The following is a 27,692-nucleotide window of genomic DNA, read 5'->3' on the forward strand; positions in this document are numbered from 1 at the left end:
GCACAATTTTTGTTCCCTTATGCAGGTTCTCCTGTAGCACTTGGTCACCAGCTGCATGTGACTTTTTTAATCACCTCCATTGTTTCATTTCTCATAGTATTTTTAACATAGTTCATGTTAGGAGGAACTTTATAGTTTTAAGATTTAGATTCAAGGAATGGTTGGAAATATTTCTTCTAGAGTAACCCCCAATGGTTTGAGAAGCCCTGGATGTACTGGAGAGCCTGGCTACCCAGTGCAGTGATCTGGAGCACATGAGCTGCACTGCACCGGAAAGCTCTTGCCTATGGGACGTAGTGCATGAGGTGCAGCATTTCTTGTCTGTCACTTACAAAAGACACGTCTGGGTTCATGTGACTGGAGTCCAGACGTAACTGAATTACTTGCAGAGAAGCTGTTAATACCCAACTAGGAATGCTTATGCTGGAAGGTTTTTGTTCTGGTGATTGACTGACTGCCACCCCTGTTCTCCAGGAGGGATTATCACTCCCTGGCTTGTGCTGGTGGACCTTTATCAAGATTGATCACTGCCTTGGAGGGAACTGTAACACACAGTTCCAAAGCTGTGCTTTACAGAAATAGGCTTCTTCTGGAAATAAGGTTAAAGCCATAAAAAGTCAATACCTTGCCTGCTAGATACCAGTTTACTCCTAAGGATGATTTCTAAATCATTCTTTCAATCTTGTTTTTATTTCATGCTCGCCTCATTGGTTTTGCTCCAGTTCTTTCCTCAGCTGCCTTTCACATACTTGGTGCTGTCATCATCATCCCCTGTCCCCCAGTGAAGCCTCCTTGACTGTTCATTACCTTTGTTTCTCAGTTGTGACTGAAGTTTCTTCCATTAGCTTTTTTTTTTTTTCCTGTACATTTGCCATTAATCCTTTTTCCTGTATTTGTCTCATGTCCAGTCAAGTAGGGATTAAGCAGCCTGTGCTCTTAACAGCGTAAGTGGAATCTGATTTCCTGAGCTGACTTTCCCCTACTCTTCCTTTCCCATTCACTCTTCCCCACCTCCCCAGCTGCCAGTGAACAGCAGAAGTGGAAGTATGTCCATCTCTGGCTGTGAGGTAGAACTGAGACAGCAGGTGAAGCCCTACAAAAGTTTTGGAGCTTGCCTTGTTCCCCCTGAAAAATGCTGGGTTGTGCAATTGCTTCATTCTAAAAGCATTGGCGTACACGTTTAACATTTTGAGAGCCTTTACATATCACTGCTCTGGTGCAAATGAAGAACTAAACAGGTGTAACATGGTGCCACAAGGGAGGTGTGGGTAGGTGTCCTTCTTCGCCATGGGCCCTTATGGGTTTGCTGGGAGTTCAAAAGTTAATTTTGCAAGTAGGTGGTAGATGCAGTGACCTTACTGCTGAACCCTTGTTTAAAACACTTGCAGTGAAACATCCAAATAAGACTTGTTTCAAATGACAAAGGCTTGCTTAGTTCTCTCAGTAACACAGTCTGCATCATCTGTCTCTGAGCCATTTTTCCATCATAACTGCTCATGTCTACTGAACAACAACTAGCACTTGTCAGCTGGAGAATACGGGGTTGTTTGCAGAGGGAGACGTCCAGCTCCTTGGGTTGGCAGTTGTTCTGGCCAGTGATGTAAGCTCAGGCACAGCAGAGTAACTTTATTGTTGGGAGTTCCCTGCAGCCCTTGCAGTGCTTCTGCTCAGTGAAGACCTGAGCAAAACCCCTCTGTGTAAACTTATAAAGCGTATGTCCACCTCTAGGTTAAACTAGGATTTCATGCATTGTGTATCCAGCTGGTTTTTATGATTCTGTATCATGTCCCCCAAAGGATATGGTGGGTCACTTCTCATTCCTGGGATATGTTTCCACTGAGCTTCCCAGCACCTATTGCTGCATTGTGTTTGCTTCTGCTTTCCTACCTGTGTTTGGCCTCCATGAGCTTGACAACAACATAAAACGGATTTACTGATGTGACCTGTTCCTGTGCTGTCTGCCCACAGTGCATCCTGCTCACTGTGGATTTCTCTCCTTTTCCTTGCCAGGCATCTGGATGGCAAAGCCTCAGAGCTGCATTTTTCTTTAATAGTGTGTATATTGCAGTGAAGTGCCCTGTCCTAAGCCCATTATTTGAAGATACCTGCAGGTTCTGGATTGTAAATCTAAACCAGCTAATGGCTAAATGAGGACTTGCTTTGTATTGCATATGTATGTTCACCCACTTCTGTAATTCCTGTGTTTTACAGGCAGTGATTAGGCATTGTTTGTAGCAGGACCTGCTGTGTTAGTAGGATAGGATATATTTTGGTGTGCTGTGAACGCTGGGGTGTGAATACTGGTTCCTGAGCATCTTAGAAAGTCAGTTTCAAAACAGGCTTTTCAGGGATTTTTCCTGACCAAAGGTCTCTCCTACAGCTTTGCACTAGAAAACCTGGTTAAAATAGTAACTGTCTTCTCTGGAGCAAAATGCAGGATTGTTCCAGGCTTTGCCAAGCTAAGGGAATGTCAGTGATTCTGCTCTAATTCAGCCTTTGGAAGTGTTGGGGATTAGATGAAAATGTTTTAACAGTGTCTCTGCAGATGAAAGCAGAGCTGTGTAAAGAAATGATGTAGAAGATTCCTTTCAGGTGCAATCTGCTGAAATAATGTGATTTTTTGTTTCTTTATCCCCCTCTGTGATTGAGGGGGATGTACCTGCGTTGCAGGGGTTGTGTTCCCTTACTCCTCAAAGGCCCACTGCTGGTGCATGTCAGGGCCCCTTGAAGGGCTGTTTTTCATTGTACTTAAAAGTATCTGAGCTGGGAGTTGGCTTGGCAGCCTCTTTGAAATGGTTTTATCTCTCCTGTGCCTTAACAGATAAGATGCTGCTGCTCCTGCTGCAGTGGTGAACCAGGGAGGAGGGTGCAGAGGACTAGGTCTGCTGCAAGGGGGCTTAGTTCTGCTTGAAGGCTCTGACACAGATCCACATCTCAGAGGGGGAACAGTGAGCATGTGGACTGAGCATCAGAAATAGGAAAGCTTACCCTTCCCCTCTGTGTAACGAGGAAGAGTAAATCTGAATAAGAAGCTCTTCGTGTGTGCTTATCTCTGTACTGTCCCATTGAGCCTGAGGTTTTCCTGCATTTGCCCCTGTGCATGAAACATCAGACTGAGACACATTGCTCTGCTGAAACGTTTGACATTAAAAACTATTTTTTCTTGCTGCGGCCCTTCCAGTAAGGCTGTGACCTCTTTATGACACACTGTCTTATGTGTGACAACTGCCATAAAGTAAGATTGAAACATCTGCTTTTCTAAATGCTTCAGCAAGGCAAAAGTGTTTCAGCAGGTGGTGTGTTGGAAGGTTGATACCCACAACTCAGCTCTGAGTCTGTAAATAGAAGTTTTAATCTCTGCTCTAGTGTTTCATTAGCTGGGTTTTCATGTGGGAAAGAGGTTCACAGTAGCCCAAGGTAGCATGGGTTGTATATGTGGCCTTTTTCTAGAAGTGTTTGCTTTACCAAGTTGAATTCAGAGTGAGCCCTGTGGCTTTCTGTAACAGTGCTAGTCTGTCCATGGCACTAAAATCACGGTTGGGAAACACCTCTTCTTTAAGGTCTGTTTGTTGTGTGTTTTTCTGCCTGTCTCCAGAGCTGTGTGTGAGATCTGAACCCAAAGTGGCCTTGGAGGCTTCCCTGAGTTCACTGCTGCCTCTCCAAAAGCAGGTAAAGCAGTGAGTCCCTGCTGTGCATCGTTCCTATTACTTGAATTCTCACCATGCTATGGTGAAACATCTTCCAGCTGCTCTTTTTTCTGGTAAATCTTCTCTCGAGAGGTAGGATGGTAGATGAGGAATGCAGAAAATTGTTCCTCAAGCTGGAGGTGGATGAGCAGCTCCAGGATTAAAAGAACTCAGGAAGCTCTTTCCAAAATTCCACTTTTCACAAAAGCTGCCACAGGATTCCACTGGTTTATTCTGAGGAGGTATATTTAGGTCTGGAAAGAGTAATTACGCAGCTTTGAATAAGTCTGAAGTCAGAAGAGGGCAAAGCTTAGCTTGGCAGAGATTCAACCTTCTGGGAGTCTTTTTGCAAAATGATACAGACAGCTTTTTTAAAATAAAACTTCTGAAGACCCATTGAATTGGCATCTAGACCTGGCATTGGTCTGAACTATTTCTGGTTCTCCAAATACAGAGTAAAACTTAAAATTAGACACTTCTGGTTTTAAGCTGTTCGTTTCTGCTTTACTTTTAGTTGCCTTGTGATTAGGATGGAAGAAAACGCCTCTCGGTGCAGCCCTCATCATGCTTCTTGGGTGTTTTTTTTTGTTTCTGTATGGTGGTTCCTAATTGTACATTAGAGAATATTCCAGGGCTAAATACAAAACCATGCATCATCTGAGTTCTCCTTTTTGTCCCTATTTTAGTGTTCTCTAATTACCAGCTGAACCATAGCTTGAAGGGAGGTGCATAGGCAAAGCCCATTGCTTCTCCACTTGCCATCTTTTGGAAATGTGGAACTAATTTTTTAGAGTTCAGTTTGAAACAATAGAGCTGTTGCTTGCTTGCCTAATGATGCAGACCCAGCCTCACCCTTAAAAGTTAAAAAAAAGGTTGAAATTCTTTATTGAATTACTGAAACTTGTGACTGGAAAGCAGCTCTGGATTTTGTCTTATCAACTCCTTCTTGCCCTGTGTAGACTGTTCCAAAGACATAAAAACCCCACGCTATGTGTGCACCTGCAGCTCAGGTTCATGATTACAGTGCTGTGAGTAACATAACACCCCCAAATCCTTTTCCTAATCTCTTGCACTGTGTAGTATCTACAGCAGTTCTGGAAAGCCAATGTACATCCTTAATAAGAAGTAGAATGTCTGTTAGAGGAGCTTACGCTAAAGGCAAATTAGCTATGGAGCTCTTTATTGCTAATCAGTACTTTTTACCACGATTTGAAGTAATTAGCCTTCACTGGACTTAGCAGCATCCACCAGATGCTTAATCATGGCTGCATTGTAAAACAAGCAAGAACTCCTGAGTAAGGAAACTCTCATACTGGTGCAGCCCTTGATCCCACTGATGATCCTGCAGCTGTGGGAGCTGAGCATGTGCTCTGAGATCTGGGAGCTGGAGCTTAGTCCCATTAATGCTCTCGTCTGGCAGGAGTTAGAGCTCTTACCAGGGGTGGGAACAGGGTGTGCACCAGTGTGCTGCTGTCTGATTGAACATCTTTCACTTGTAGCTGCCTTCTAGCATTCACTTGGAGCTCTGGTGTCGGTAGTAGCTTTAGCATTAGCCTTGCTTTCTAGAAAATAGCAGTTCCTTTTCAAAGATGACTAATGCTGCTAAAATAGTCAGTGTTTCCTGCATCCCCCTGTACCTGCCTTGTCTTCCTGAAGCACGTGGTTAACAGGTGGTTTTCCATTCTGTTGCATACCTTTTCTCATCTGTATCTTGAGTCTTTCCTTCCTTTAGGTCATTTAAGATGCCTATTATTGAGTCAGGTTTAAGGCATATTTGAAATGCCACATGCCTAATTTGTCTGGCACGGCGAATATTTTATTATAGGTAAAACCTTTTTAATCCCTCTGGATGTGTTTCTTCTCCTGTCTGAGAGAGCTGGGGTGAGTTGAGTGGAGTAATGAGAACCAGATCTCATCTTGAATTAATAATCCCAGATTCAAAGGTAATTTTGGCACTTAGATGTCTCACTTTTTACTGACTTCAGTAGTGAGCCTGAGTTCTGTCTGGAAGGGCTTTAAGTTCTCTACCTTGAAGGAATTGTTGCCTTCTGTTTTCTCTTGTTTTAAACAGGGATGATCAGCCTCTATCTGCATTACAGAGGATTACAGGTTTCAGTTGTTTGTTAAGTACTCCTTTTCTGTTCTCTGTGTCTGCCTTGGCTCGTACATTTGGTCCCACAGAATGTCTTGGAGGACTAGCAGGGACTTCCTGGCTTAGGATCGAGTCCCTGGATCTGTCCCATTGGGCTCACCTCAAGATTGCCCTAATGGCAGTGTGAGCTACAGCTTCTTCCCCTTCCTTCCCAGGAGTTGAGACACTACCAAGGCTGATCATTGTCCCCTTTGCCACCAATCCATCTGGCTTACACCATGCCTGGGTCAGATGGTGGGAAGCCTCCCTTTCCCTGCTAAAGCAAACAGTTTATCAGCTGCCCTTGCCCCTTTGTCCTGTGCTAGGAGGAGAGATAAGAGTCAAACTTGCTTGCTCACAGCTGTCAGCAGTGCCTTCCCTTCCTCCCCCTGGCCTCATTACTCTGAGAACTGAACTGGCTGAGGGCCAAGCTCTGTGCCATAAATGGATCAGGTCCTGCAGAGGCTCAGTAGGAAACCAGAGCCCTATGGAAGGACCCACACACTTTGTTTCTAGGCTCCTTTGAACCAGCCTCCTTGGAAAGGTGAAATCCAGCATCCCCTGAGGGCTGTGTGGAAGCCAGAGCTGTACCTGAAGTGATTCCTGCGCTCAGGAAGGCTTCTTTTCCTCCTTCTCCACTCGCCCTGGAGGTCAGGATGGTCTGCTTAGAAGCTGTGCAAGCAGAACCACCTCTTCCCTGGCTGAACCCCTGCAGGATTGAAGCGCAATGTTTGCTTGGTGTGGCCCTGTCTGCCTGCACCACGAGCATTACCACATGCGTTTTTGTCCTCCTTTGAGCTGGCCATCATCACTGGCTTAGTCCCAGCCTGAGAAGCAGGGAAGGACAGGCCATCCAGGGCACACAGCATATTTGCTGTGCAGGGGCTGTACAAACAGGCATGCTGGAGGGAGATAAGCTTGTGAACCTTCAGCCCAGTTTGGGTATGGAGATTTGCTCCATCCAGGCCGGATGGTGAATGAGCTAAACCAGCTGAGCAGGAAATGTCAGAGAGCTTGTGAGAGTTTTAAAGGCAAATTCTGTTGATGAGATGATTAGTATTTCTGTAACCTGGGTGGATTTTACCTGTATTGACTAGTGAAAAGCTTGATTCTAACACCTTTGTGTGGTGCAGTTTCAGGTGAACCAAGCTCTTGCAGAGGATCTTTACTTAATAGCTGATCTTGATTTGTCTTTGTACCTGTATTTGATTTTTTTTTTTTCCATTCTCATAGAGAGGAAGTTCAGGAAAACTGTGTCCGCTGGAAAAAGAAATTCACCTTCGTGTGTAAAATGAGTGCCAACCCTGCCACAGGACTCCTGGACCCCTGCATCTGCCGAGTGTCTGTCCGTAAGGTGAGCATCCAGCTTTGCTTCTGGCAGGTAGTACCACCAGTAGTGTATTGGCAATTGATTACTGGCTGCTTTTTGGCAGCAAGAAAAATTGCATTGGACTGTGGTGAGAAGGAAAGATTGTTTGAGGCAGGACATGCAGGAACAGAGCCTCCCTCTCCAGGAAGAGTCCTTGATGGAGGATGGGAAGCGACCAAGGTGGTGGTAACCCTTGAGAGAGAGGCTTGTGAATCCTGAGAGCAGATTCCAGGACTGAGTAATGACTTTCCCCCTGTTGCCCCAGCACATATAATAGCTGCTTTTCCTGTTTATTTTGTCTCCCAATATAGGAGCTGAAGGGCGGAAAAACCTACTCAAAGGTAAGAGCACAGAAAGGGCAAATGTAGCAGAGTAATCATGGTCCTGTCTCCTGTTAGTGTTATACACCCATCAGAAACCAGTGGCTGCTGAGTGGGCCAATCTGGAGAGATGCTCATTGGTTCTTAGTTTAAGTCTGAGTTAAGAGATTTCCCAAAAAACTCGACTTTCTGGGACAGGATCCAGACTGCACTGGATGTGGATTTGAGATGGGGGTTGGAGAGATGATCTGTATGTCCTCAGACTTTGGGGAAGTTCTGAGTCAGATGTGAACTCTCTGGCTTCTGGCAGCATGTCTCTAATAAAGAAACAGACTCCAGTTCTGTTCTCCAGAGCACAGCAGCCAGCTGGGGCTGGAGCAGGCACCTCACTGCCTCAGTAGTGCAGGCAGGAGCCTACAGCAGAAATCACTGCCTGCCAAAGCACAGAAGACACCAAAGCAAAAGCCAAATGGATCAGCAGGGATCTTAGTCTTGGTTTCTCTTCCCCGCGTTTTCTTGCCTGTGCTGTGGGACAGACAATGGGCCACCCCCTTCTCCTCCCTTTGCTGGATCAAGAGACAATGTTGGCTTGGAAACTGAGGTCACACAGTACCCAAAATCATGTTTGTTTGAAAATGAGTCACTGTGCTGGTTTCTAATAAACAGATGCTCTGGTCACGCACAGCCATGTAAGAATTCCTTCTCATCAATATCCTTTCTGAGGCCATGGAGGCAACTGGCTGTGAAGGGTGTACTGCACTAGCTCCTCTGTTCTGCTGTGCCAGGTGGGAGAAGTCAGTGTGGCTGCCCACATTGTTCCTTTTTTGTTGCTAATTAGGACATGGTCTCTAGGGCCATCAGTTTCTCTTTCACTAAATTCACACTGTGGGGAAGTTATTCATTCTGCAGAGCTGCATGTCCAGGGAGAGCAGCATAGCTGGAGGAAGAGACGTAGTAAATGCATCAGCCTATGGCTCCTGCAATGTCCATCCTCAAGCTTTCAACGGGATTTGGAAAGGCAGAATTAAAGGAAGCCTGAAAGCACATTTGTATGGTGGAGTTAACCTGGAGAGTTTATTCAGGTCATGTTCTAACCTACTTCCTTTTCGCTCGGTCTCCAGTTGTGTTTAGTGGCATTTAAAAGAGACTGATTTTCTCCAGCCCAGAACTGGAGACCAAATCTCAAGTACTTGTCATCTCTTGGGCTAGTATCTTGCTGGGTCTCCTGTGAAGAAGACAGATGTGTTCTCCACGAGGGTGAAGCAGCTCAGAAATGAGATGCCACACCAGACAGAGTGATTGCAGTCTTGCCCTGTGGACCAGGCTTGTTCCAGGCGGTCCTTGTGACAGAACTGATTTGGGCTTCCTAATGTTTCTAGCAGAAGTCTGTGGTGCATGTCCATGCAACTATTTTCCCATTTTACACCGTGACTCCCCACCTCTTTAAACTATCCTAATTCAGTTGCGAACTTCTCCCGTCATGGCAGCAGATGCAGAGGAAAATGAAACTTATGAATGCCCTCTGTACCTGGTCCCCTGTCAGCAGGGACTGAGGGTGATGGGGCTGTTTGTGCTCCAGGCAGAGTTTCCAGTGACTTGCACACCTTTGGGTTTGACGTGATTGTCACCTCGGTGTCAGGGGTGACAGAGCGGAAGATGACAGGAAGGACTGATAAAGCGGAAACTCTTTCCATGAGCTGGAAGAAACACCATCAGCTGGCTGGAAAACTGAGGAAACGATTCTAAAAGGTTATATCTGAAAACATCCTTTTGTTAAGGGATCTTTCCTCTATATACTGGGAGTCTGCTTCCTGAAAGAGCTTCTGACCTCAGCATACCATGTAGGTTCTCCCACACTCTGTGCTCCAGTGTCGATCTCCTCTCAGAATTTAGTGCTGTGGTGGAGGAAGAGGGATCTGGGTTTGGGCCACCCCTGTGCTGTGCTGTTCTAGTGTGGTGGTGCTGTGTCCTTGTCACAGTGATGGGTTACATCTCCCTCTGTGGCTTTCCTCTGTCCTGTTTATCTCTAAGAGATAAAAATTCACTGTTTTTTTCCTTATCTGTGAATAATTAACAAACAGCATAGCCCTTGGCTAGAAGAGACAGAGAAATTTCTGCAGCAAGGGCTAAAGAAACACTTGCATTAAATGGAATTCTTAAGAGGTGAGAAGAGAGGGTGAAAGGTTATTTTTTTCCTTCTTTTTTGCTGATAAAAGGTTCCCTCTCTATCCTATTTTTTTTTTCATTTGCCATCAGAAGTTCCCCTTTGAGAATGGGATGAAGGAAGCAGCTATATTAATCTTGCTGCTGTTTCCCCCTCAATCTTGTGTCTTGAGCAGACTGTGGTTTAGACTTCACTTGGGATAGTGGGAGCCAGGGTTCCTCAAGCAGTGACTGTTTTGTGCTGTGACTGTCTATCAGCTACCTCAGCTGACAGAGGCACCACAATTCCTTAGTATGGTGCTACTGTTGGGATTCTCACTGTGTCATCCAGCTGTCAACAGCAGGGCAGAAGGGATGTGCTGCAGAGCACAGAATGACCTGCTGCTGCTCCACCTGTGCTCCCTGTTCTCCTGGGAGCTGACCTGTTGTTGATGTGACGCAGATGTTCTACACCTGGATGTTTTGGCCAAATACAGAGTACAGCATGTCCTCCTGAGCAGATGAGATGAGATACAACTGCCTTCTATTCCTAAAGCTCTGCATAAAAGAAGCTGTAACTTTTCCTTTGAGACACTGTGTTAATACAGCAGGGATTAGGGCAGGAAGACAAAGGTGCTCTTCATTGTGTTTTTATTTACTCTGGAGGGATCAGTGCCCTTTTTGAAAATGCCTGTGATCTTCAGCTTTGTCACCTTCCCTGCTTACTTCCCATTTGTTAGAGAAGATTTAGAGAGCTCACAACAAAATCTCTCCAAATATTTCTCTTCCCTTCTGCCTGTCAAACATACCCCTTACTAGTTAAACTTCAGCAGTGTTGAGGAGGAGTGCTCCAGGAGCTGCCCAGCCCAGCAGCTGCCTCTGAAGGGCGAGGCACAGGCAATGCCACATGGCTCTGGGCCTCCAGCTCTGTGCCCAAAGTCTCAGTTGTTTTTTTCAGTATGGTGTCACTTTCCCCTGTAACAATATCCTTTCATCTCCTGGTTCACATGCTCCACTGCATTCTGGGATGGCCCAATACAAAGAGTGCCTTATTATGTTTGTGTATGTGTGATTCTGTTTTTTCCACATCGCTGACCTAGTGCCTTCCATGTCCTTGGTTATGCAATGGCTGCAGGCTGGTTAACACTGTCCTGTCCACTACTGTACACCCTTCCTCCACGTGGGCTTGGCTTCCTGAAGGCCTCCAAGTGTCCATCTGTCTTGGGATTAGGAATGTCACCCTGCCCATCCTCAAGAACAGGGAATCTTCACAGCCACCACTCTGTGTCCTGGCTCCTGTTTCTGCCCTTGCTCACAGATGTGCTCTCTCCCTTTGGTCTGTGTGACACTGTGTATCCCTTTATGGAGTAACTTCTGTTCCCTCACCTTCCCCTGCAATGTTTTCTTGTCTACAGCTGGGCTTTGCTGATCTAAATCTGGCAGAATTTGCGGGCTCTGGATCCACTGTCCGTTGCTGCTTGCTGGAAGGATATGATACTAAGAATACCCGACAGGACAACTCCATCCTAAAGGTACAACAGCTAGTACTTACACAGTAGGAATCCTACTCAGGACTTTGGGAAGATCAGAGTGCAGTGCCAGGCCTGAGAGAAGGTCCTGTTACGTACAGAGACAGGATTTTGCTTTTGTGCTGCTTGACTGACTTGGGAAGCTTCCCATTATCAAAGTTGCCCTTTGATAATTTGGCATCGATTTGGCCAAGCAGTGACCCTTGACAAAGAAACCAGGAACAGCAGGGAGGAAAAAGGTTACGAGGCATTGTCAGCATGGCCTGGCTGGTGTCCTGCTGAACCACTGCCACTTGGAGTTACTGATGATAGGGATTTGGGACAGGGAGGAAAATACTTTGTGAAATCCCTGAAACTGATTTGCTTGGGAAAGGAGCTAGATCTTGCTGATGTTTACACCTAGCCCTTGACTTCCTGGCTGTTGTGAAGTGAGGAGCTCAGTGCAGCATGGCTAATGATGTGCCTTGTGTCCCCTCTCTAGGTCACGATCGGAATGTCCCTGCTCTCTGGGGACCCCTGCTTCAAAACGTGAGTTCCTGGGTGTACCCCATTCTGGGCAGACACTAAAATTGATGAAGAGAGGGGAAGAGATGCCCTTGATATTGGGAAGTACAGTAAAACTGGTTGAATCAGCCAGAAAAGTATAGCCAGCCTGTGCTGTTAATTGGTTTTGTTCTCTGCTCTGGCTTTCCCAGCTTGTGCACACTATTATTATTATTGCTGTGCACACTATTTTCCCTGCTGGTGCAACTTAGGTTTTGGAAACCAGTAGATTTTGATTACAAACTTCATGTTTTGCCTGAAGGATAGAATTTCTCATGGCTCTGGGGTTGGTTTCACTGACCTCCAATAGGAGAAAGGTCAATAAAGAAAACAGTCTTGTAAGTGGACATGCTTCAGTACATATTATGGGGGATAAAGATCTCAGATTGAAACAGCAACAAAAATGCTTCAAGGCTGAATCACTTTAATTTTTTTTTTTCTACAGGGCTCACAACTTATATTAATTAGCAGAGGAATTGCAGTAATGTGGGGGTTTTTTAATGCATAATGATAGGAAAGCATAAGTACAGTTAGGCTGTGGAGAAGTTTTGCTGCTTAAAGAATTGTTGGTGAATCAACTAAGAAATATCCTGGCCACATCTTCCCTCCCACTACAGTGCAGTATCACAATCCCAGCCCTGCTGTGGTGTGTGGGAAGGTGTGTGACTACACAGCAGGGCTGCCACGCACCCAAAGGAGTATTTCATGTTGCCTCCCAACAGTATGAGAGAAGAAAGCTTTACCTTGAGGCCAGCTCTTGTAGCAGTTGTATTCTGGGCTAAAAGGTCTAATTTTAGGAGCTAGCTTGAAGTGTATAAGTTAGCTCAAGTTCTTGTTAAAAATGCTGCATGCTTTTTGGTAGGTTTGTTTTGTGAGTGGTTTTTCATAGTGCTGCAGCATTTTCTGATATTTTTAAACCCAAAATCAATGTCATCTGATTCTGAAGAATTTCTGCTTCAGAAGGAAGTGTAATAAAGAAGTTTTTAATATCTTAAACTATAACTTTATAGCAGTAACAGATGTTTCAAATCTAGGGTACTAGGATGTCTGGTAATAATGTCTGACAAAATACCTGTTGCTCCTTTGCAATGGAAGCAAGTCCCACTGTTAGAATGCCTGAAAATTACACAGAATAGGATATAAATATCCATTTAATGTAAGTAGATTCAGTCTGAAGGTCAAACCTCCTAATTTTCTTAAAGGATTTTTGCAGTCATTCCCACTTTTCTCTTTTATGTTGATGATGTGCAAATATCTAAAAATAGAAGCTTTGCATGTGGAATAGTCCTTGATCAGTAGAGCTTCTGGTAAATGACACTCATTAGAGGGGTAGGCAGGAATTAAGCTGTGCTGGGAAATCACTTCCAGGCACTGATTTTCTGCAGCAGTCCATGAACCTTCTCCTGCTGGGGTTGTTGGAAGGGGCAGAGCAGCTGAGCTGACAGACTGAGAGGCTGCTCCCATAGCTGCTGCAGGAACAGTTTGCTTGCTTAAGGTTGTAAAAGCCTTAAAAACCTGTGAAGCAAAGTCCCCAAAGCATCTGGGTGCATGCAAATCACTGATAACGTGATTAGGGAGTGTTTTTTCCTGGTGAAGACATGCTGTGAGTTTCCTGGAAGCTTTATAGCCATACGGCTGCCCACAATAAATATTCTCTCTCCCAAAATACTGCAAAGGTCCCCTCTCATGTAACATCTTCCCTCAGAGCTCTGCATGAGACAAATAAAAGTTTTTATTTCTCACTCCTCACTTAAAAACCATAATACAATCCATTAGTTCCAGTTCAGACTTCAGGTTACAGGGAGGTTAGGGCTCCAACAGGAATATTCACTTTGCCACGCTGCACATGCTGTGGCTTCCACCCAAAAGCACTTCTGGAGGAAGGGAGGGGGGCTCCAGGCACTCACAGCTCTGCCCTGCAGTCAGCATTTACAAAGCGATGTTGCAAGCTTGCAGAAAACCAGAAAAATAATTATGATGCTGGAAAAACACTTCCATTTCACTAAAAAGGAGTTTAATAGTCAGTTAAATAACCTTTCCCTTTTTTAACTGTTGTAAAAGTGCAATAGGGGGACAGGGCTGCTGGGATAAAAGGTTTCATTTTGGCCAAAGAGGTGTAATAGAAAGGAAGCTGGAATTGAGAGTGGGACAACAGCAAACTGGTTCCTGTTTGTGAAGCCAGCTGGCCAGTGGACACATGTTGGCGGGGAAGGGGCAGCTCTGGATGGTGTCCTGGAGGACAGTGCAAGTTCTGAGCCTGTTGTCCTGTATAAATGAATGAATGGTCCCTTTTTGCCTTAATTTACCTCAAAAACGTGATTTTTCTTGTAATGCAGTCCAAGGTAGGGAAGATACTGGTCTTGGATGTAGGAAAACAACACCTAACATCCCATTTGAGCTGCTGTTTAGAGCTGCCAGGTTCCTCCTGCTGAGAAAGGTGGGGTAGGCAGAATGATACCTGCTGCCTGCCTGGCAGTCTGTAACCTCCTTCCCTTCTGATGACAGGCCTCCTTCCACCGCCAAATCCATCACCATCCCGGGGCAGGACTCCACCCTGCAGCTGACCTGCAAGGGCGAGGGAACCACCAGCAGCAGCAGCAGCAGTTCCTCCACAATTGGCTCCCTGCGCCAGACCAAGCCAAGAACTGCCATTCTCAGCTCAGGTCTGAATGCCTACCCTGGAGCCATGCAATGCCTGGCTGTGCCTGGGCACTCCTTTGTTTTTCCCAGCAGTTGCAAGCACAGAAACTCTTTAATTTTTCATGTGTTCCCACACCCATCCTCAACCCCATTGCTCATTAAGAATATTGAGAACAACAAAGCCATCTAAGTGTAACTGAGGAAAGTAGAATATTTGCTACATGCGTATTTCTGTTAGTGGAGATAAAGCAATTTGTTCTTTTTGCTGGGGATTTGATAATTCATGCACTGCACTCATCCCTGCTTGCCACTGTGTTCAATGACACCATTGTTCTGCGCTCAGCTATTCTGTTGCTCAGACTTATCTTCTAGAAAAGTTCCTCTGAAGGTTTTAGAGGTTTGGTTTAAGGTCTAGTGGCCTTGTTCCAGCTGCTGATACAGTTCTTTGGCTTCTGTATGAGCCTGTTTTCAAGGGCACTGCATTTTCACATCAGTTTTTTTCCTTCCTAGCATATTCCAAATGTGCAGGCAGATACACTCCACCAAAATAGCACTTGAGTCTCATCACCTCAGTGACAGAGCTCATGGTGCAAGTGGTGTTCTTAAAAAGCTGGCTAATGTGTTACATTTGTGCACTCCAGATAAGCTTCCTGCAAGAGAGACAAGCAGGGCTAGCAAAGGAGCAGAGGTTATGAAGTGTCTGGATCAAATTCAGAGATTACTTAAATGGTACAGGCTCTCTCACAAGTAATAGAAAGGGACAGGTAGTAACAGAAGCACCCAGAGGTTGTAATACTTCACTGCCAGTGGCCATCAGATGCTTTCTTGGTCTTAGCTTGATGCTTGTAATCATGGATAGTTTCACACACTACTTGTCCTTCTAGATGATACAAGCCTGAGAGATGTTTGTAAATTCACCTGCTGGATAGAAATAGTGATAAACTTGATAGAGAAGCTCATGGTGGTCTTCCCTACTCCCTGGGTGTTTCTAAGCCCTGTGCTGGCCTGTACAGCAGGGCTCTGCCATCAGACTTGCCCTTTCCTTGATCTGTCATCCCAAGATCAGCCTCCACTCCCAGCTGATCCATGCACTGGCATGCTCCCAGTGCACCATGCACTGGCTTGGTTATGGTGTAAGCAGTGTCCTCTTGTTCCTTGGCAGGTGTCCCAGAAGAGCCGGATCAGAACCTGTCCAGCCCAGAGGAAGTTTTCCACTCAGGGCACTCACGGAACTCGAGCTACGCCAGCCAGCAGTCCAAGATCTCTGGTAACCATTGATCCACACAGCTCTGCCAGCACTGGTCACATCCCTTTTCTCTCCTGCAATGAGCTCCTGTGAGAGTGATTTGCAGCCATCTCTCTCACCCTGCTCTGTAATAACAGCCTCCTGTTCAGTCTCTGCAGATGAGCTCATAGGTGTCTAAACCTCTGTGTGCAGGAGCAGAAATGCTGCTGTGAAGCTGTTCTGCCAGGAAGGGGAGCAGATGTGGTTTGTAATCCCTCTGTGTTGGCAGGTTACAGCACGGAGCACTCCCGCTCCTCCAGCATGTCTGACCTGACCCACCGCCGGAACACGTCCACCAGCAGCAGCGCGTCCGGGGGGCTCAGCATGACCGTGGAGTGTCCTGAGGGGGAGCGGGACCACAAACTGGAGAAGCCACCTCGCCCTCCCAGACCACCCCTGCTGCTGGACAGACCCTCCCGGTGAGTAATTGTGGAGCAAAGACCTTTCTCTGGGAAGGAGAGACAGAACCCGCTCCTTTGTCTTCTGGCAGCAGTGGATCAGATTGTAGCCACTGAGGAGGAGACTGTGGCCAAGAGAAGCAGGACTTGTATATAGAAGTCTGTGTCTTGAAAGGCTGAGTAAGTTTTTCCTCCCACCAGGAGGAAAAAGGATTCAATGGAGAGTCACCCAACCCGAGTGGATGACACCAGGATCGATGCTGATGATATAGTGGAGAAAATAATGCAGAGTCAGGACTTCACAGATGTCAGCAATACTGAAGGTGAGAGGAGAAGTCTCAGAGGGGATGTCTGGGCTGTTCCTTTCGCAAGGCTGCCAAGCGTTTACAGTCAGATCTGATTTGCCATGGGCTCCCTTCTCCTTCTGAGAGCTATTTGCTTTCAGTGCTTGCTGAATGTTTCTGTGGTAGATAAACCACGTGGGTTTGAGAGCTGCACAAGCATTTACACATAGCACTTGCTGCTGTTCCACTCATGACAGCAGAGATTGAATAGTAGCTCAAATGAGCAGGGAGAGAGAGGAAAAATACTGATTCTCACTGCAGTGGAAATGAGTTGCATCAGCTGTCTGCACTGCTCTAGTGGCCCTCGTCCAGGGTCAGTATTTAATCAAAAGAGGAGAGCACAACTGGAGGGGGAACAGCACATGTCCACAGAAACATGGGTTACCATGTGCTGGTGATCAGGTCTGTCAGAGTGCTTAAGAAAGGGTTTTCTCCATTGCAGTCACAGCACCTGTTAGGAGAAAAGTAATAATATAACTGCATTTGTTTTCACTTTCGTTTTCCAGTTTAGCATAGAAATCAATCTTTGACTTTATCTGAGATTTTCTGTTAAGTTTTAAACTTGAGCCTAGCTTGTTATCTGTGCTTCATTCATTTACCATTAATCACCTGAAATTGTTGCACACGGTAGCACTCTTATCATATGAGGATTTACACCTCACTTAGTATGGGTTAAAACTAGACTGCATGCAGCTGCCTCTCACCAGCAGAACAGGCTGAGTTTCTCCTCCAGTGACTCTACAAAAGCAGTGTGAGGCCCCACATCTCGTCAGTTCAGATGTGTATAAGCTGACCGAGAACTTGCATCAATGGAATTGCCTTTAAAAAGGCAGCTGGAGGAATATGACGGAATTAATATCTCTACCTTTATTCTTCCAAAGCTTCATGTTGGCGAGGCTCCCTTTTGGAGCAAGGAAATGAGTTCCCAGGGGCTCGATGACTGTGGGAACAGCACCAGAAAGTGTGGACGTGCATCTGCTGAGACACAGTTGTTCCATGCTGATTGTGTGTCTGGGAGGGGAGTTCCTGGCAGCCTCGGTAGTTCTGGATGGTGATGTCTGTGTTCCTTTTCTATCTGCAGACAGTAACCTGAGGTTGTTTGTGAGCAGAGATGGAACAACTACGCTGAGCGGTATTCAGCTGGGAAACAGGTAGGTTGCCCAAGAGGTTGGCAGACAGAGGGGCTCCAGAGAGATTAGTGAGCTTTGTACCTAGGAAACTTCCACTTTTTGCTACAGGAGAGATTTCTAAACATCATGTGCTGCATGGTGGCTTTATTCCCACATTAATAGCCCTGGGATCCCTTTGGTGGCTGCAGTTGCACTAGAGTATGAATGCAGTTCTCAGCAGGAGCTCAGAGGGATAATGGGATCCTGGTTGTTAGACCCAGGAACAGTAGTGAGGAGTGAAAGGACAAAATGGTAGAGGCTGGTTCCCATTTGCTCCTGAAGAAGGGAGCTTTGCCTTCTGCTGGCCTGCAGCAAAACTGTGGCAGAGTGGGATTTATTGTCTCTTTTCCCTGCCTCTTATTGTCCCTTCTCTCTGCCTCTTCCATAATCATCCAGGGCTTGTTCTCTCGTGAAAGCCTTCTGGAGCAATAAAACTTTTTCTTGCCACTATAGCTCTTAGTACAGCTCTTGGCCAGTTGTGTTTGAGGCGTTATTGCACCTCCTCAGTTGAATTAAAACGAGCAATAATGGTAATGCAAAGATGTATCAAGTTAGTAACAAAACTGGGAGCATAGCAAAGCCAGGCACACTGGCTCTTTTTTCTGGATAGGATACTCCCCCTTTGCTGTGTCCTTTAGATGGGTTTGTGTGTCACACCCAGCTCTCTCCAGTGCTGTATTGCTGACTTGCCAAGTCCCTGTCCCCTCAGTGTTCCAGGGACTGACTTCCCACAAGGCTGACTCGTTACTGGCAGTGGTTTGTGTGAGCTTAGAAGATGATGTTTGAGAGTGGAGAGCTCTGAATCAGAAGTTAGTTGCTCAAAATGACTGTGGAAAATAACCAGCCCTCCTCATCTCCCCCTTTGCCTCCCCAGGGTCTCATCTGGAGTTTACGAGCCAGTGGTGATTGAAACCCACTAAATGTGAAGAACAGGGTAGAGCTGCTGGACACAGGCCCCCTACCCAGTCCGCTGCCACATGGATGCCAACCTTTACCTCTCTTCATGCAGCATTCCAGAAGGGATTTCTCCATGCCCCTCTCCATATGTTTGCACTGCAGAACCACTCCAAGACCACTCCAGAACATGCACTTTCCCTGCATTGGCATTGTCCTTCTCTGCTTGCTGGTCCTTCCAGTGCCTACCTTCCCCCTGTTCCTGCTCAGTCTGTGGGGCTTATCTTTGGGCTAGTCCCAGAGGATGTTGCTCATCTGCATCCCTCATTCCACCCATTCATTTGCAGCAGGGGACTTCTCAGCTTCTGTCTCCCCAGAACATTGGGTTATACCACTGTGAACTCTTCAGACCACTGGGGGTGGGGGAAGCCATTCTAACCAAACCCAGAGCTGCTTGCTGGGGACACAGTGACATGGCCACTTGCAGGATGCTTTATTCCATTGACTCTGCAAGGGAACATCACCTTCCAAGGCAATGGTTTTACTGAACAAGGTATACTGTGGGGTACACTTCGCCTTCCTATCCTCACATCCCCAAACAACATCTTCTCATAGGAAATACTTCCCAAAAGTGCATTTCAGAAAACTACTGCAATCTAGCTGGGAGTTGGTGAACGGTTAAATGCGAGTGCTCGTCACACCACTGACTGCAGCAGCCCTTCCACTGCTGGGCATGGAAGGGGGTGTTCATCAACTAGCATTAAAGGGAGCACTTTAGAGGTTACAGATTTTACCTGGAGGAGGATTCTACTCACTATTCCAGGAGTATAATCTGTGTTTGCTGGACTGATTCATCAGATAGTCCTGTTGGAGCTTGGAATACAAAGCCTCTTTTTTTTTTTTTTTTTTTTTTTTTGTGTTTCATTGGCTCAGGAAGGGAACTGCCCTTCTCAGACTGTGAAAAGAATCTCATCTGACAGCCCTTCCCTGGGCCAGAGCTGGATGCAGTTGACTGCAGTGGTCTCTCTGTTGTGGTGGTGATGTTGATTGCCTCTCTTGGCCTGGGCCAGTAAGGGATTTGGTGTTGCTTGGCCTTTCTTGCCATGTCAGCAGACATCTGTGCCTGAGCTGGTTCCTTCTAGGGCTGGGGAGAAGCTACTGTCTCTACCTTCAAGAGTAGAATGGGTGTTTGCTGCTGCATTAGCCACAGCAGCTGTTCTGACTTGCTCTGTGGTGAGTGAACTCTTCTGACAAGGCTTCAAACTGTTCTTTGGTTGATCTTTCAATTGCTCTTCTTTGGGTTTGGTTTCTGCAGTTGTTTGACACTTTTCCTTGCAGTGTGTGGCAGAGATGTCAATCCCTTTCAGCTCCCACTTGGAGATTCTCCTGGCAGCCGAACTGCCAGTGAGGATCTGGGCAGCCCCTGGCTGTAGGCCACCAGCAGGCTGTGCTTGCAGCCCTCCCTGTACAGAGCCCCTCAGCTGATAAGCTATTTCTGCCCATTCCTCTTTTGCCAGTGTACTGTGGTAGCACTCAGCAGCCGTGCCCTCAGAGCAGTTCCACACGCCAGCACCTGGCTGTGAATCTGCTCCCCTCTGACACCTGTGTGTGTGCACAGGCACACACTCATTCTGTTCAGCAAGGAAAGACTTGTAACTGATCACGTTGCTCAAATTCTTAGTTATTGTAAAGCCTCTTTTCAAAGAAGGAAAAAAAGGGGGATTAACTGTGGTCTCTTTGGCCAGAATGCATGCAGATCAGCTATTGGAAAAGGGAATCTGGCAGAATGAGAAACAAGGAATGAAAAGGTCTTGATTTAGTGGGTTTTTTACCCTTCTAGCTAAGGATGCTGCATGAGGAGGGTGCTCAGCAGTGGATCAGATTGTAGCCACTGAGGAGGAGACTGTGGTTTAGCAGTGTGGCAAAACTATACACTTGCTTACTCTGTTTTGATGGTTTGTCTCTGAGTCAAGAGGTTTCTTTCTGTGTTTGGACAGACCACTATAGGATATGCATCTTTTCCACCCTTTCCCTTCAAAGGGAATTAAATTTGAATTAGGGTAAAAAGGGGATACAGACAACACCTTGGTTTGGTTTTATGTAGGGAAAAAGTGTTGGATCTTTTGAGACTGTCTAGAACAAAAGCTCTTTCACACTTGCTAGGTTTTCTTAATGGTGATCTCTTCTTCATTCAGCCTGGGTAGGTTTGGCACTCACTTGCAGGCTGCTGAGCATCCTGTCCTATTCCTGGGGTGCCCATGTCTGCAGGAAGGAGAGAACTGCTTGTCTTTCTCCCTGGAGCACTGCCAGAAAGCCAGGCCTGGCCTGACCATCTGCTCAGGTCAGGATGAGGGCAGAAGGAGGCTCGGACAGCAGTGGCTGTTCCTGCCCTGTCTGTGGATGGTTGTGCAGAGCTGAGGGTCTGGCTGCACCCCAGGGGCCAGCAAAGCCCCTCAGGAAATCAGATCCAACCATGACTTGAAAGGAGCAAACATAAGCCAGGAAAGAGGCCAAAACCCAGCTCACTTCTGCTGCTTTGCTTCTGTTCCCATGAAAAACAATGGCAGTCACTGTCAGAGGAGTTGGGATCCCAGGGCATTCTTTTGGCCTCCATTGGCAAAAGTCAGCTGCTCCGAGGCACTGGCAGCTTGGCCTGTCACAAAATCCCCAGTGGGACAGAGGGAGGAATATCTTCCCAGCAAAGCAAGAGGAGAAGCAGTTGAGCTTTTGAGAGCACTGGTCTCTTCTTCCCAGGCTGGCAGAGGCATAACCTGCTCCATCACATTGCTGTGGCCAATCTGGGCATGTCTTTGGCTTCTCTTCCAGTGGCTTGGCACATCACTGCTTGCACTTTTGATAACTGTGTCTCATAGGGTATTTCTTCCTTGTGTCCACGTTAATGACTCCACAGATCCTGGTCTTTGTGTGGCTTTTTAGCTCTCCTGCCCCTGATTTTGAGTGAGTAAGTAGTCCTGGTCATCCAGCCTTGTGCAGCACAGCCTGGGGCTGGGGCACCCGGCGCAGCCCCAGAGGGAGGAAGGAGCAGTCTGCTCCTGTTTGTAGATCCCATGCAGAGCTCCTGCTGCACATCCAGCACAAGCAATGCCCAGCAGTCCTGAGGCAGCCGTGGGCACCCGAGGCGGTGGCTGTGGGGTCACTTGTCCCACACACTTGCTGCTGCCTCAGGAAGCTGCATCTCACAAGCACTTTTTTCCTTGTGGCATTGCTGCTGCCTGTTCCTTGTTGGACTTTGAACATTTAAGAAGTGAATCAGTTTCCAGACCCAAACCGCTGGCTAGTTTCCTTTGGGTTTTTCTTTTTTGTTGTGAAATTTATGGAATTTTTTTTTTATACAAACCCAGCAGGCTGGTGTTTTTTGACTGCATTATTGTTTCATTGATATTTTATTTCAGGGGGGCTGAGGGGGGATGCTCTTCCCCACATTGTTCCCCTTCTCAGGGGATTCAGAGGTGGCTTAAACAAGTAAAAGGACCTTATTGGCAAGACTCTGCATCCCCTGGGTCTCTGATGCTGACGAGCAGGGCTGCTCATGCCTGGCTGGCCCTGGAGAGCAGAGCTGGCTCTCTGCTTCAGTCTCAGGATCAGGCAAAATGTGTGGACTCTGCTCTCCCAGTTTCTAGATGTTTAGTTGGTGGAAGCACATTGCAAAGTGTTAGGAAATTCAGTGTAACTTTTCTACTAACTTCTTCTTTTTTTAAAACCAATATAAAACTGAGTGTCCAAAAGAATAGGCTTAGTTGTTACTTGGTGAAGGAGATGGGTTTCAGCTGGAAACTGTGATGGGAAAAGCGGGAGAAGGATGTTGCTCCCTCATCATCATCTTTTGTATGGTCAGCACTTTAAATGGGGGCCTCGTGCTGTCCTGACCTTCAGAGTGATGGGCAGCAGGCGTGTGATTTCTCCCCCCTTCATTGCTACATCACTTTGCCCCCTACAGAAAGTTAAAAAGCCCTTTTAAACGTTTGCTTCAGTTTTTAGAGGGTTCCGAACCAGGCGGAGGCCTGAAGAAATATGTATTTCATTCTCATGCGAATAGGAGGGGTTGACTTTTTATTTATTTTGTCGTTGCTGTTTCTTTTTAAGTGGGTGGCAGTGCAGCTGGTCTCTGTACTGCTGCTGGGAACCTCTGGGAAAACCTCACTCCAGGTACGCTAGAGCACCTCGGTTAAACCCCTCCTGGCGAGGGGCTCCCCCTCCCCTCCTCGCTGCCTTACCTGGGGGCTGCAGACCCCCCCTCCACCCCTCCTGCCCCCTTTCTGCTGCCCCACCTGGTCTCTAGCTGAGTTCTTGCTCTGGTGACTGAGCCCTTTGGACAAGGCCAGTCCCCAGGGACAAGTTCCTGCAAACTCTGCCTGGTCGCAGTTGTTTGTCCTTGAAAAGCCACTTCCTCGCTGCGGGGGGGGGGGATTGATGAATGCAAAATTCCCCCCACTTCCCTCCTGAGAGCTGTGTCCATCAGCCCCCTCCTTGCGCCATCCGATCCCTCTGCCTCCACAGCGCCTCTGCCCCGCCGGGAGGCAGCAGGCGTGGAAACCTGGGAAATGAAAAGGAATTTGGATGAAGCTCTGAGCGAGGGATGCGGCTGAGCCTGGTAACTTGCCTCAAACACATGGAATAACGGTAGAGCCCATATTTTTGTGGGGGGAGGGAAGGGAAGGGGAGATCATGTTTTATTTTCTTGAATGTGACTTGAGCTTGGTGACCTTTGGCTGAGGCGTACTCGATTTGTATCAGATTCTATAGAGAGATGGCTGATATTTTTGGAAAGGGAATGGGTCTATGCAAACTTCCAAAATTGTTTGAAAGATAGTTTAACATTTTTTTACTTTGAAAATCTAAATATAAATCTAACTTTTGTCTTAAAGCAGAAGTGCGTTTAGAAAGAGAAGCTACTTCCTCTGCTCTATTTTGATGATGATTCTTGGAGAGTTTGGGCTGGAGGGAATGACTATTTTTCACCATTTCTATCTTGCTCCTCTAGTTTTTTTGGTTCTTTTTCTAACGGAATGCTGTGCCGTCTTTGATTCAACAGATTGTGTTTGTATTTTCTGTATCTGGTTCCTAACGTAGAGAAATAACAAATACATGAGGAAATCAATATAATGTCAAATGTTGTTACGGTTTGGGGGAAAAAAATAAAGGTTTTTTGGTACTTCACACTGATTCTTCTTGCTCTGTTTCTTGTTTTAAATATCTGCTGAGGAAGCAGGAGCGTGAGATGGGCATGCTCAGGCCTGGAATAGAGTTTGGATTTACCTCCTAGGATAGCTTTTATGGCTGAGAGCAGAGATTCACTGGAGATGGAGAAGGGGTGAGAGGGCAGCTGGCAGCACAGCACCAGTCCCGGGGAAGCAGCAATCCCAGAGAAAGGTGACCTGCGTGAGTCACCAGCAGTGTCCCGTGTTCTGTCCCATCTGTCCCAGTGTAGGCCTAACCTGCCTCTCCTGCTGGGGCTACCTCACCAGGCTCCCCTGGAGGACTGGGGCCACAGCCCAGCAGGGCTCCAGGGAATGAGTATCTCTGGATCCTCAGGGCTCGTACCCGAGCAGCCCCTCGGCCACCACAGGCTCACCCTCCTCTTAACAGAGGGTGAGCCCAGTTCAGTGCCCAGATACTCATGGCTGATGCCTGACAGGGCTGGACGGGAACAGGAGCCATGGGAGGAAGCAGCTTTTGCCTTTTCCACCTTCCCAAAGCCTCGGCCACACAAAGGTCAGTGCACCTTTGAGGCTCAAGCATGGTCTTCCCGTTTCCCTTGTTTCAGGAAGGGGAGGCAGCCGATTCCGTCTCTGGTGTCTGTTCCTTGGCCGTTTCCTCTCGCTTTTCCCTTTCTTCCCGCTGCCCCCTGGGTGTGTTTGGAGGAACGGCTGAGGCGTGGGCTGTCAGTGTCCCGGGGGCTGGAACTGGTGTCAGGATACGTCACTGCCACAGTTCCCGGGTACAGGTGGTAGATGCAACCAGAGTACCCCGTTCACGAAGGTACCGGCACTGGAGCAGTAGGAGCTCCGAGCGGTAAAAAGGATCCCAGGCCTGCGGCTGAGACAAGGAAGGCGCAGGAGCGCTGCCGGCGCCGACCCCGCTCTCACGGGTTACCCCCGTGCCAGGCCCCGCTCCCGGCTCCCCTCTCCTGCCCGCTCCCCGGCCCCGCTCCCGCTCTCACGGGTTACCCCCGTGCCAGGCCCCGCTCCCGGCTCCCCTCTCCTGCCCGCTCCCGGCCCCGCTCCCGGCCGCCCTTCCCGGGCGTTTGGCGGCTCCAGGCCGTGACGGAGCTCGGGCCGCTTGGCCGCTGCGGGGGCGGGGCCGGCAGAGCGCTCGCTCATTGGCGGCCGCGCCGGAAGGGCGGGGCCGCGCGGAGGAGGCCGCGGCGCCATGGTGAGTGCGGGCCCAGCCCGGACCGGGACGCCGTGGCGGGGGGAGGAAGGGTCCCTGCTCGGCCCGGTAGCACGGGGGGGGGCTTGGGCTGAATCGCGGCCCGGAACCCGGGCGAGGCTCCCTGGCTGCCGCCCCTGCGGAGAGACCGGGCCCGGCCGGGTCGGTGCTTGGAATGTGGTGTGTGAACTGGCTCAGGGAGCTTCCTGCGGAAGGGCCCGGCAGCCCACGCTGGATTATCCCGCCGTAGTTGTCGTATCCACGCGGTGCCCCTGCCCCGGGTTTTCCCGGCCCCACCGGTGTCCCGGCCCCGCAGCAGCGCGGCCATGTAACCCACAGCAGGTGCCTTGAGCCGCTCCTGCGCAAGCACGGCCGTGGGGATCCTGCTCTGACTGTCTCTCCCTTTGCAGGCCACAGCGACGGACCAGCTGGTTGGGTTTGGCTTGGTCGCCTTCAGCCTCGTCCTCTTTGTTTACTATACCCTCTGGATCATCGTACTGGTACGGGTTTCCTCTGGCCACTATAATCCCAGTCATTCCTTACTCGGGTGTTTCCCTGGCCTTTGTTCAGGTGATGATGTGCCTGTGTGCCCGAAGGACTCTTGCCTGCTGCGTTAAAAATTTCAGGGCAGATCTTCCTCTGTGCACTGGCCCAGTCCTTGCCCCATCTGGGTGTTCCTGGCCTTGCCTGGGCAAGACCAGACATTGATCGTGGTGCCCACCTGCTGTTCCAACACGTGCTGACCCAGCTAGGGCTGGATGAGCTATTGGGAAGAGCTGAAGCCTGGCCCTGATGGAGGTGTAGTCATCAACGTCCACATTTGCATCCGCCAGATTCCTGGTTCTGGTGGGAGATGACAGAGGGAAACATAGAGACAAATCTTAACAAACCTGGAGCCTGGTAGGAAGGACAAGAGTTTAGGGAATGCAAGGCTCTGGAAAAGTGATTGTGAGGCTGCCCATTTCTGGGGGCACATCAGCTGGGGTCGTTAGTGATTTTCTCCCTGGAGAGAAACTTCTCCCCACAAGCTTTCCAGGTGTGAGAGGCCAGGTTCAGCCTTGGGCTAATGTCTGAACTCCGGCCAGTTTCCCCTCTAACTTCAAGGATTTTGAATTCCCCTCTTGTGTCACAGCAGCTCACTTGCTGCCACAGCTGCTCACTTTGCTGCCTGATCCATGTCTGTGCTCCTGGCATTCCCAGAGCTGTAGGAGTATTTGCTGCTGTGTGGGAATCCTCACACTGCTCCCTAGTATCCAGAGCCTTCCACTGGCCTCCACAGAGGGATCCTGGTGGGATAACCATGGAACAGAGCTGGTATCAGCTGCTCCCTTTTGCAGGGCAGAGAGACAGGGATCTGCTGTGTTCTGCACCAGCAGCCCCTCCCATCCCAAGCCCCCGGGGTTGTGGGACCCTGTGCCATCCCCAGTAGCCACCCCTCGTTGTCCAGTGAACACCAAAACCTTCACCGCCCAGCCTTCATTGGTTTCTGTGGCTGAGCCACGTGCAGGTCTGGGCACCCTTTTTTAGCCATCTCACACCAGATATTTCTGTCCTCCCAAAACCTCGAGGCTGCACCTCGAGGTGTTGTGTCCACCTGCCGACACCCCTCTCTGTCCCTGCAGCCCTTCATCGACAGTGACCATGGGATCCACCAGTATTTCCTGCCTCGGGAATATGCAGTTATCATCCCTGTGGTGGCTGGGCTACTGCTGCTGCTATTTATAGGTGAGAGTTACTTCTGTTGTTCTAATTAGAAACTTCTAAATTAGGAAGAGAGAAGAGGGTTGCTAGGAGTTTAGCTAATGTGTGACACCTGTGACACTCTCTGTGGTTTCTGCTGCAGCTTAGCCTGGCACAGGACTTGGGGCTGTATTTGTGTGTGACTTTGGCTGTTTGAGCCTCTGGGCAGCAGAATTTTCTTGCTCTCTCTGCTGACATTCTTTTCCTCATTACCAGGTGTTTTAGGAGTGCCTGGAATTAAAAGTTTCCTAGCTGAACCTGTTCTCTCTCTCATGGCAGGTGTTTTTATAATTTTCGTCATGTGGAAGAGCAGGAAACCTGCCAAGAAATCAGACTGAAGGCCCAGCTGAGGAGATGAGGAGGTGCCCACGCTGCGGCATTGTAGCCAGGAAAAGACTTTTCCTGCAGCTCCAGGCAGACATCTCCTCCAAGGTGCCCAGCACTGAGTTCCTCCACGTTCCCTCCTGCACAGACTAAGTCTGTAGTTTACAAGTCACTGACCAAAGAGAAGCAGGATTCATCCAAGGCTCATCAAGTGAGGGACCAGAGCCCCTGCTGAGGGACCTGCTGCCCAGCCCACTCTCTGGGCACTCCTTCTCCTCAGCTCTGGCTCTGCTCAGTAGTTTGTTCCATCTGGGAATTTTTAAAAAAGTTTACATACGGTTTGTGGGGGGTTTTTGATTCAAGTCTGAGAGGAAAGAAATAAGACTTTGGGCTTGGAAAGGACAGGTTTGCCTTCTGCATTTGCTTCTGGAAGGGCTAATCACAGTGCTGGGGGCTCTTGCCTTTCTGAAGAGGGACTCCCACGAGGCTGGGTGTGCAGAGGGTGCAGGGACAGTGCTGCCCTCTTCGTCCCACCATGCACTCACCCAGCTGAGAGGGTGGTGAGGCTATGTCCTGGATCACAAGGAAGTGTTGGGTGTGGTTGCCATCACAGCTGTCAGTCCTGGCTGGATTCCTGCCCTGGGCAAGGCTCTGTGTGCCAGCCAGGCTGGGGCTGAGCAGGCAGGTGTGGTGGCAGTGTCCTTCCCCCATGGGGTTTCCTCTCCTGGCAACTCCCCTGGACCACAGCGAGCAGGATCACCCTCAATAAAGGTCTGTAAGGTCTCGCT

At 48.3% G+C, this 27,692-nt stretch overlaps 2 protein-coding genes across 4 annotated transcripts in view; both read left to right on the top strand.

Annotated features, from left to right (window-relative positions):
- The window catches only part of EEIG1 (estrogen-induced osteoclastogenesis regulator 1), a 37,541-nt gene extending 13,913 nt beyond the window's left edge, over nucleotides 1–23,628 (top strand). For 2 of the 3 annotated variants that reach the window (XM_069032176.1, XM_069032177.1), the window contains exons 3-12: nucleotides 7,051–7,171; nucleotides 7,498–7,527; nucleotides 11,064–11,180; nucleotides 11,659–11,705; nucleotides 14,226–14,383; nucleotides 15,523–15,627; nucleotides 15,875–16,064; nucleotides 16,245–16,366; nucleotides 17,469–17,538; nucleotides 18,431–23,628. In XM_069032176.1, coding sequence (XP_068888277.1) covers nucleotides 7,051–7,171; nucleotides 7,498–7,527; nucleotides 11,064–11,180; nucleotides 11,659–11,705; nucleotides 14,226–14,383; nucleotides 15,523–15,627; nucleotides 15,875–16,064; nucleotides 16,245–16,366; nucleotides 17,469–17,538; nucleotides 18,431–18,476 — 1,006 coding nt within the window. In that variant the 3' untranslated portion in view covers nucleotides 18,477–23,628. Of the gene's footprint in view, nucleotides 1–6,305; nucleotides 6,362–7,050; nucleotides 7,172–7,497; nucleotides 7,528–11,063; nucleotides 11,181–11,658; nucleotides 11,706–14,225; nucleotides 14,384–15,522; nucleotides 15,628–15,874; nucleotides 16,065–16,244; nucleotides 16,367–17,468; nucleotides 17,539–18,430 lie in introns of those variants that run through there. The other variant, XM_069032178.1, reaches the window with a different exon arrangement.
- Nucleotides 23,629–24,799: 1,171 nt separating this feature from the next.
- Nucleotides 24,800–27,689, top strand: DPM2 (dolichyl-phosphate mannosyltransferase subunit 2, regulatory). The gene is made up of 4 exons (XM_069031455.1): nucleotides 24,800–24,843; nucleotides 25,251–25,340; nucleotides 26,463–26,565; nucleotides 26,860–27,689. Exons 1-4 carry the CDS (start codon nucleotides 24,841–24,843, stop codon nucleotides 26,916–26,918), a joined length of 255 nt encoding a protein of 84 aa, XP_068887556.1. The 5' UTR covers nucleotides 24,800–24,840; the 3' UTR covers nucleotides 26,919–27,689.
- Nucleotides 27,690–27,692: the final 3 nt, after the last annotated feature.

The sequence above is a fragment of the Aphelocoma coerulescens genome, chromosome 17, assembly GCF_041296385.1.
Source record: "Aphelocoma coerulescens isolate FSJ_1873_10779 chromosome 17, UR_Acoe_1.0, whole genome shotgun sequence".
Classification (NCBI taxonomy): domain Eukaryota; kingdom Metazoa; phylum Chordata; class Aves; order Passeriformes; family Corvidae; genus Aphelocoma; species Aphelocoma coerulescens.